The 10802-nt window shown below is 33.5% G+C and overlaps 1 protein-coding gene across 1 annotated transcript in view; it reads left to right on the forward strand.

The window, feature by feature from the left end:
* Positions 1-7298, forward strand: part of Znf654 (zinc finger protein 654) — a 70211-nt gene extending 62913 nt beyond the window's left edge. The window contains exons 8-9 of the mRNA XM_020178322.2: positions 1414-3751; positions 4314-7298. Coding sequence (XP_020033911.2) covers positions 1414-3751; positions 4314-4321 — 2346 coding nt within the window. The 3' untranslated portion in view covers positions 4322-7298. The remainder of the gene's footprint in view (positions 1-1413; positions 3752-4313) is intronic.
* The last annotated feature ends 3504 nt before the right edge of the window (positions 7299-10802 follow it).

A 10802-nucleotide genomic window follows, 5' to 3' on the forward strand; every position in this document is an offset into this window, starting at 1 on the left:
CCTGGAAAATCTAGATGGGAAAATTAATTGTAATAGACATAAGAATTTGAAGTCAGAAAGGATTCTAAGCCTGAGATGATGGGTTTATAAGGGGAAACTAAAATCAGTTGAATAAATCTCATTTCTATTCATTCTGCAAACATTTATTCAGTTAATTTATTATTATATACAAACTTCTATACTAACCATACAGGAATACAAAAAATTAAACACTGTACCCAAGGATGTAGGAAAATTCAAAGTCAAGGGGTAGGGGCATATATAAATAGTTACAAAACATTATGTAAATGCCCTTAATAAATAAATATATTATTCTTAGTGGGACCATCATGGAGTATTTAACTGTACCTAGTGAGGGGTGGTCAGAAAAGATATGTAAAGAAAACCTGCAGAGTAGAACTAGTTACCAAATAATGAATAGGAGATGTAAGAAATTACTGGCTGCATAACTGGAGACATTTTTGCAAGTTAAGGCCTGCTTGTGGAACTGTAAGTTATTAAGCAGGGTTACACAACACATAAGAGACTAAGAGGACATAAAATAGTCTTCCTCTCTATAATCTATAGCCATATACAGGCAGTATGACACATAACATTTTATATATATTTATGATTTTCAAGACATATTATGGTGTCCTGTCCTATTAAAACAAGTATTTAGATTATTCCAAACCATTAGAGACCTTTATGACTCGAACTAAAATGAATCAACAAAGCTGATAGTTATCTTTGAGACATTAGAAAAAGCTTGAGTAATTTTCAGATAATTTCCAGTAGGCTTATTATTCTGATACTTGATTTGATTTGGAAAGATTATAATTAACTTCTTCATTCGTGCTGTATTTTCTTCCTTATTTGGATAATTAATATTAGTTGGGGTGAGAGGCCGTAGCTCAGTGAAGAGTGCTTGCATAACACGCATGAGGTTCTGGGTTTGGTCCCCAGCACCAAGATAATAATACTTAATCAGTAAAATAAATAACATTTAATATAGCATTATAAGTATTTCCATAGACGTCTTTTAACTATTTTAGTTATTTCTTAACATGGAAAATTGATATTATCTATTTAAAATTATATATTAGCCCTCTGTCAAAGAATGTGAGACTATTACCTATAATAATAAAGTAAGTCTATAGTTGTAAGAAAGAAATCTTAATCATCATAAGTTTATGAAAGATTTTACAGTTAATAAGTCTTGTCAAACTTGAAAATTAAAAAAGTGGAAGTTAAAATGTCTATTTCAGATTATTCTTGTTTTTTTTTTTAAATTGCACATTGGAATACTGTATGCTGAAAGTTTTCTTTTCAGGGTTGCATTTTAAAAAGATAAAGTGGGTAATATAATCACTGTTTTTCTTTTTTGTTGTTGTTGTTACAAAGTATTCACTAGTAATATTTTTCTTTTTACAGGTTGAAGAAGAGGGCTTGCAAATTTGTGTCGAAATATGTGGTTGTGCTCTACAACTTGACCTTCATGATGATCCTAAAACTAAGTGTCTAATTTATAAAACAATTGCACATTTTTTGCCAAATGATTTGGAGATCCTCAGGATTTGTGCACTCTCAATATTTTTTCTTGAGCGTTCCTTAGAAGCTTATCATACTGTTGAAGAGCTTTACAAACGACCAGATGAAGAATATAATGAAGGCACAAGTAGTGTTCAAAATCGTGTTCGTTTTGAATTACTTCCAATTTTGAAAAAGGGATTATTTTTTGATCCTGAATTTTGGAACTTTGTAATGATTAAGAAAAATTGTGTGGCATTACTGAGTGATAAGTCAGCAGTAAGATTTCTAAGTGAAAGTACACTGGAAAATTCCACAGGTATTCTAAAAAAGACAGAACAGCAAGTTTTGGATGAAGGGCTTGACTCTCTTACAGATCAGAGCACTGGAGAGACTGATCCTGATGATACATCTGGGATGCAACCTAAAGGTCATGTTAATACCAAGAAAAACCTTACAGCTCTTAATACCTCCAAAGTAGATCACAATGTCCCAAGGCATCGGTGTATGTTATGTAACAAGGAATTTCTTGGTGGTCACATTGTAAGGCACGCCCAGGCTCATCAGAAAAAAGGCAGTTTTTCATGTGTAATATGTGGTAGGAAATTTAGAAACAGAGGACTTATGCAAAAACATTTAAAGAATCATGTTAAGAAGATACAGAGACAGCAAATTGCTGCAGTGCAACAGGATGATCAGGAAATCACAGCTTTGGAAGAAATAAATTGTTCCAGTTCTTCCATTTCATTTGAAAATGGAAATTCTGATAAGGATTTGGAAGTAGACACTTTGACTGCTTCCAGTGACAGAGACAAAGAAGTCATCCCTGAGCACGTGGCAGAATTCATTGAAATTCCCATAGGTGTATCAGAACATGTTATTGAAAACATTATTGAAAATGGCAGTTCTGATACTTCTTTAAATAACATCTCAGAGCCTTTACCTCAATGTGAGAATGACTATGAAGAGGAAGAAAATGAAGTTGATTATGAAGAAGATGATTATGACCTGAATCAAGAAACCTCAGTACTTCATAAAATCAATGGAACTGTAAGCCATCCGAAAGACGTATATGCTACAGACCAAGAAGGAAACTTTAAGTGTCCTGCTCTTGGCTGTGTCAGAATATTTAAAAGAATTGGATTTCTAAATACACATGCAAGGACTGTACATCCAACTGATTTAAATGTGCGACAAACAGTAATGAAGTGGAGCAAAGGAAAATGTAAATTTTGTCAAAGGCAATTTGAAGATTCTCAGCATTTCATAGATCACCTTAACAGACACAGCTATCCAAATGTGTACTTTTGTTTGCATTTTAATTGCAACGAGTCCTTTAAGCTGCCATTCCAGCTTGCTCAGCACACAAAAAGTCACAGAATCTTTCAAGCTCAGTGTAGTTTTCCAGAATGCCATGAGCTTTTTGAAGATCTTCCTCTGCTATATGAACATGAAGCTCAGCACTATTTAAGTAAGACACCAGAGTCCTCTGTACACCCAAGTGAAGCAATTCTTTTGGATGTTTGTACAGACTCAAATCCTACTCATCAGGAAAAAAACTCATCTAGTAATGATAAACAAACTATTAGTCTGCCAGTTTCTACTAGCAAATCTAGGAAAGATTTTACAGAACCAAAGACATGTATGGAAAGTATGGAAAAGAAAACAGACAGTTTAGTTCAGAATGGAAATGAACATTCTGATGACGCTGTTTCAAATATAAGCTTGACAGACCAAAAGATGCCTGACATAGAGCCAAATTCTGAAAATAGTCATAGCATTAGTGATTTAGTCAATGGACACAGAGAAATAGAGCAAACATCTTTAGTTTCATCAGATCCTGGTTTGAAAACTGATACAAGCAGAATCAGGACAGAAAATGGTTCTGCTTTACCCAGTGTCGTACCACAAGAACACAATGCTCTGCCAGTATCTCAGGCACCATCCAAACCAAATGTTACAAGTGAACATACTTCATATGGCTTAATTTTAACAAAGCCGTATGTCAGACCATTGCCTCCCAGTTACCTTGATGAACGGTACCTTAGTATGCCAAAACGCAGAAAATTTCTGACTGATAGAGTAGATGCCTGCTCTGATCAAGAAAACCTTTATAAAAAATCAGTGAAAAGATTAAGATGTGGCAAATGCCTGACCACCTACTGTAATGCAGAAGCACTTGAGGCTCACCTTGCACAAAAGAAATGTCAGACACTCTTTGGATTTGATTCAGATGATGAAAGTAAGTCTTCTATGTTCTCAGTAGATATATCTGTAGAAATACAAATGGAAAATATAGCTATAATAGATCTTCATGAGACTAAAAAAATTAATATCTGTATACAATAGATGGTAAAGCACTACCCCACACATTATTTCCTTTAAAGTATAATTGCTATAAGGTGTTCCTGCTTTATAAACAACTGAAATTCACAAGTTAAGTAATTTGCATAGACATAGGCCTTATCAGCTTGTGGAAGCCAGAACTTAAACACAGGTTTTTCATATTCTTTGGTCCTACTCTTTCTTCATTCCAAATTTCATGTAGTAAAAATTATATTAACAAAGTTAGGCAACATTTTTCATCTGCATGGCAGAATGAAACTGAGTCTTGTTACAAAAATAGAAGTAAAAAAAAGAATAAGAAAATAACTGAAAAACAAAAGGAGCAAAAGAAGAGCCTGCCTTTCTACTAATATCATATCCTAACTTTAAGTGAAGGTATAAATTAAGCAGGAATCTGACTCAGAATTCCAGTTGAACATGTATAATACTTGAATTAACAGACACGTTCTGTTTTACAGGTGCCTGATAAAAACGTTTCAGAAAGATCTGTCGATCAAGCAGTAGTGTGAAAAAAGCACTACGAGAAAATGCATCATCAGTTTGCTATTTCCCTGATGGCCTTAATTTTAGAGTGGTCTCAGATTTCTAAAAATAAAGCACATTTTCTGGAATGAACTCAGAGGAGATGTGCTGGCTTAGACTCCAGATGGGTTATTATTAAACTCCCAAAGTACCAGTTATCCAGAAAAACCACATTTTATAAAAGCTTATGGTGATTAATAGCAGCATGTTCAGTTTTGCTTATGTGAAAACATGTTCAGGCAACTAGTCAGAAAAACCAGCTATGGCCTTATGGAAGGAGAAAAAGTGGAAGGGGAGCGGCTCACAATAATAAACAATGTAAAGCATTCTGCAAATGGGATCTGTTTACTTGTCATGCATAATCACATTACATCTTCCCTTTTGGTCAAACTTGTTTTAAGGTATCATTGCTGTTTGGTTTGTACATAATTTAGAAACTGATACATAGCTTGATTATCACCATGCTATGTTAAAGATTGTAACTTGTTTCCAAATGATTACTTTGACAGGTTCGGTGAGAGGCATGCCAGCATTGAAAATTTAAAAAAACAAAACAAAAAAAACCAGTGCTTTGCCAATAAACTCTTGATAAAACCTTCAACTTTCCACTTTTGTAATGCAAATTAATTATATTTGAAAGGCTACAGAGTAGAAATTAAAGAGAAAAGTACCATCAGCAACTTTGGGGGAGATATGGGAGGAATGTAAGACCATTACTGGCTATACAGTTGAAGGAAAACACTGAATTGCAAATTCTTCAATGTGAATAATGGTAAAAACACACTGGGATATTTCTATCTGTATATAGTGTTAGGACATTGCTTGATGATTCATAATAAGGTCCTTTAGACATTAGTGTGAGTTATCTAAGTAAAATCCTATGGAAATAATTGGCTTAAAAATATGTGGGCTAAGAATCACGTGGAGAATTCATTTTATTCAGCTAAGAGAGTTAATTCCAAAGTAAGCCATACTAATATATTTTATTCATTAGTGATGAATTTGGTCTGAATAGTAATTTTTTTATATATGGAAGTATTTATGCCAAAATTTGCACAGCAGGAACACAGTAAGAGATATATAAATACATTATTTCCCTTGGTAACCAGTACTTTTCCTAAGGAAGATTTTAACTTAATAAATTATTAAAACAATAAGTGTTTTACAAATGTTTTTTAAAATACCTTATGTTTCCCATTTGTCCATTATTAAAAGGATGCCTAAGATCTTTTATCTACTTTGTATAAAGCAGAAATAGAAAAATGTAAAGGCAAATTCTTTAAAAAACAGTCAAATATGCCAGTGTCAACCAAATATTCCAGTTGTTCCAATTGGTGAGGTTTTATTCAAAGCAGATAATCTCATAAATTATAATAATATACTCAACTATTATAAATTTTAGAACTTTTTGAATGAAATTACTAGGGAAATGGGAGAGTTCTTCCAGGGTGGCATCCAACTTTACCAAGTTATGACTTCTAGGTCATGTTATATCAGATATCTCAATTTTATTATTTATCATGGGCATTCACTACTATGCAATGATGGTCATAAATCCATTCCAATAAATTTTAAGTTTGTTTTTGTTTTATGATGTAGCCTATATTAGGCTCTGGCATTTACATATAGGTAACAAATAAAAACTCATAATCAAGTTTCTAAATCCTTTATGATTAACTGAATGTTTTCCACACTTACTAATACTAAAAGTGTAATAAATGAAGTTTATTTCAGTTCATTCTAAAAAGTACATCTTGTAATAAAAAGTCTGTTTGGAAACTGGTTCATTTGGACAATGAAGTTTTTGAAATATAATTTCTGCTTAGATTTTCCAGAAGTTTAAAATTACCTTTTATTACATTTTAACTTATTTTTTACCAGTTGTAACACCACTGACATAAATGTGTTCACAAAGTATGAAATTTTCATTAATTTTGAAGTTTATGCTAAGGTGTTTTAACCATATTGCACCTGTTACTTACATTTTTACTTTTGTGTTACTAGGAAAACTTTCTGACACATCAAATTGGTTTATATATACCTAAATCAAGAAATGTCTTATAAAATTCTATTTGATCATATTGTTTTAATCTCTTTATATACTTCTCAAATAATGGCTATTGAGAGAATGTGTATACTTGATTATGTCTGTCTTCTACAGTGCAAACCTATATCATTTTGCTTTTGTGGGTGCATAAACTTCCAGCCGTCCTAACTTAGGATTCAGAAGAAAAGTAACCTTTCTTATTATTCCTCAGATTCTTTTCCTTCTCTTCTTTTCCAGTTCTATTTTGAGGATATGTTTATCTTATGTGGACCAAATTTCAAATCTTTGTTTTTAAATAAAAACTTCCTTTGGAAAATTAAATATTAAATTTCTACTATGTGTGAGTGAGGTCAAGAAAAGAGCAAATCTGAATGTTTGCTGCTTAGATATTATAGAAAAGGGGAACTCCATCGTGGACAAGGACACTGGTACTTTGGGCTTTAGCCATATTAATTTTTTTAAAAACCACCAATGCATACATAATTTACATCACTGAACTTGTGATTCTTTTCAAATCACTGAAAGTTCAGTCGTATTCCTTTCATGTTTGGTTTAATACTGTTGTATGAATGAAAAACCGAAAAGGGATGATAGTGTTTATTTTTTAATTTATTTGGTACTGTAAAACACCTTTCCAGAATGAGTAATGCTGCATATGCATTTTGGAATTGTTAATATGTGAAAGATATTACAGATTCAGCAAGAAAGGAAATTTGTGCTTCCTTGTTGAACATTAAATTATTTTACTTTGCATTTTATAAAAGTACAAATTAAAACTGAGCCATTGAATTGCAATAAATCAACGATAGTGTCTCATTTCAAGAAATTTTTGTACTGTACATAGATTTGTTCAATAAAACATTGTCCTTGATAATGCAAGTGTTTAGTTTTATGTAGTACAACTGTTTTCAAAAATAATTTAGCTTATTTAGGCAGATATTAAATGAGAAAATTTTACTATATCATAAAAGAATGGGATATTTTAGTTAATGTCATTACCATATTGAATGATTTTAAGGAACACTGCAGAAAAATTTAACAGTTTCTATAAGTAGACATTTTTGGGCATCATTATAACTAATGTCCATATGTAGGAATAATTTGATAGAATTCTGGTTATTAGAATCATTTGGGGTAAATGGTTTCAGTGTAATGGAATTTACAGACTTAGTAGGTGTAAAAGAAAGAACTATCAGAACTCTCCAAAATCAAGAAAGTGGATGGATTTGTCTACATTTGTAATTCTTTAAAGAACTTCTTGTGGCACTTAAATAACCAAATAAAAAAAAATGAAAGACTGAAAATGGCCCCTAAAACCCAATAAAATATTAGGATATACCCTATGTGGGACATATCTTGTAACCCCAGCTACTCTGTAGAGCTTAAGGTAGAGGGAACACTTGAGTTTAGACTAGGGAACATAAGCAGACCCCATTTATTTAAAAAGAAAGGAGAGGGGCTCTAGGAATGTAGATCAGTGCTTAGCATGTGTGATATCTCGCTTAAATCCCCAGCATGCAAAAAAAGTATATAAATCATTATTACTTCCTACACAAGTATTCACATGGGGAAATGTAAGTCAATAATTTGTAACCAAAAGTGATGTTCTTGGTCATGAGGGTTTTCTTTTGGTTCACTAACAAATTATCTGCTATAATTTGCAACTAGAAAAATTGAGGCATTAGGTAGAAAAATAACTTTTTTTTTAATGCAAGTGAAAAGAAAAGTAATAGGTTAAAATGATTTACATTATCTTACAAACATGCTTTTAAACATTGAGAAAGTTACTGAATCACTGTAATATTGAGATCTAAAATTCCCAGTATGATTTTTGGTCATATGATCTTAGATTAAATGTGATTCTTTTTCAGAATAATGAACAAATGAAGATATTCAGGCAAGCTACTGGGGTTTCAATAACTTCTCATTTTCTTTTTCTTGTACTTGAATTCTGGGAAGAATATTACTAAGACAGCTTCCAACATAATCAAATTAATTTGCTTGTCATAGAGTTTTGTATTGCTATGGCAAAATATCTGATGCTGGGCAATGTATTTAGAAAGATTTGTTCAGCTCACAATTCTGGTGGCTAGAAACTCCAAACAATCTGGTGCCACCTTCTGGCTGCATTACAACATGGCGGAAAAGTTGTAATGCAACCAGTGTACAGAAGAGGCATGTTGGTGAACAAGGAAGCAAGAGCAAAGGGAGTGGCTAGGCTTTCTTCTAACAAGCTTTCTGGAACCAATCCCATCCTCTGAAAACTACATTCATCTCTCAATATAATATTGGAAAGTAAGCTCCCAGGACATGAATTTGGAGGGAGGGGACACATTCAAACCATATCCACACCAAAGCACATAAGATCCATACTTATTTCAAAATCAATGGGTAACAAGAACAGAAGCTTGCACTACATATCAAGATTTTAATTACTATTACAGAGAATAAAAATAAAAAATCAAAGGTTCTTCCCTTAGAGATGGGTGCTGCACACTGGGAAGAAATGACTTTTGTTTTACTAAATTACTGTGTACCAACTACTTTACACATATCAGCTTCAACTGGTCAAAAACCTGAAGGGTAAATATGAAAACTGATTTCCAGATACAAAGACTCAGGTTAACTGAGTCACAAAATTAGTGAATGGAGAGGTGGGACAGAAAAATCCATTTGTCCTCAAATCATGTTTCCATTCTACCATGCAATTTTCCTTACAAATGTATGATATGAATAGGTAAAATATATCAAAGTAGGGCCACATTTGCCTGATAATCAGTGAGTTCAGAACAGGATGAAGTCTGTACAGATATACCTGGTAAATATTTCATTATCTTCTAGCAGTGATTCTTCAAAGTATGGTTCCTAGAGCATAAGCATCACCTGGGAACTTGCTGGAAATGGTAAATGTTGGTCATGTTAAAGACCAATCTTTCATTTGACAGATTTTCCAAGTCTTACGCAAACTAAGGTTTAAAAACCATAGATCTAAAGTAATACAGTTCATTATACTTCCCTAGAAGTTACACTATTTGCCTTAAATTTCATAGTCTCAGAAACTGTTTCCAGGATATTTAAAGTCCCCCACTAGAAGGTACTTAAATAACTACTGTTGAGTGAATGGGTATTTTGGTAGTAAGAGCTAATGCCCTAAACTGCTCTAACTATCCAATGTAGAGTTTACTGGAAACAGCAAAAAAGGTATGAAAGAAAAAGAACAACAAATGAACCCAGAGGTACATGCTCAAATTCCAGCATGGTAGTTTTATAGTTATGGAGCCCTAGGCAATTATGAATATACCATTGCTGTTCTTGCAAGGTTCCAAAAATTAAGTCTGTTAAGTGCCTGGTGCTGAGCCTTTTTTGTTACACTGTTGTTAAATTTCTCTTCATATTACAGCTACTGTTTTTTGTCTTGTTCCAGCCATATTGAAAATTCCACCTGCTCACATCATGTTGTCATCCTCTGCATTTTTTCACTATAGCTCCCTTTACTAGTAATTTTTCACCTCCTTCCTGCCTCAGTTGTGGTGTTATCTATCTTTCTCCTCTTGCTCTCCTCCATCCTCCTCCTCCCTTGTCCTTCTTCTCCTTCTTCCTTAATTCTTCTTCATTGTCTTCTTCTTTCTCTCTCTCTCCCCTCCTTCTTCCCTCCTTCTCCTCTCTGTCCATTTATTGGCACTATGAGGGTTTGAACTCAAGGCTTTGTGCTTGTTAGGCAGGCATTCTACCACTTAATCCAAGTTTGTGTTCACTCTTTGATTTAATCTTAATTACACATCACCACTTGCTCCAGAAAGCCTAATCTTGATTACTTATATTTTCACATTAAAAACTCCTTTCCCAATGATCCTTTTCTCAGTAAACGGCAAGCCTGGTTATCTCAAACTATCACATCCTCCACTCTAACTCAAGCCACCATCTTCTCACCACCCTGACTATTGCAGCAGTCTCCTTATTGGGTTCCCTTCTCTCCCTTGTCTTCCTTCAGACTTCTCTTCATACCACCAACCAAAGTGATCTGGTTTGAAACAAGTCAGATAACTCTATTGCTCAACTTAAAACCCTTCAGTGGCCTTACAACTCATTTATTCAACAAATATTCATTACATATCGACTCTATGCTAGGTTTGTATTGGGAAATGAAAAATCAAAACCAAAACTCTTGCCTCACAGAGATCAGAGATCACTGTCTACAGGGGGAGGGGGAGGCAACAAACAATATATTATAAATGCTATGGAGGATAATGAAGTGGGTAGAAGACATAAATAAGCAGGTTGTTGGTGGTAGCTGTAAACAGGATGATGCAGAAAGATGTCCGATAAGGTAACTTTTGAGCAGGGACCTGAATAGAGTGGGGAAAGAACTATTCAGATA

This window comes from Castor canadensis, chromosome 5 (assembly GCF_047511655.1).
Source record: "Castor canadensis chromosome 5, mCasCan1.hap1v2, whole genome shotgun sequence".
Taxonomy (NCBI): domain Eukaryota; kingdom Metazoa; phylum Chordata; class Mammalia; order Rodentia; family Castoridae; genus Castor; species Castor canadensis.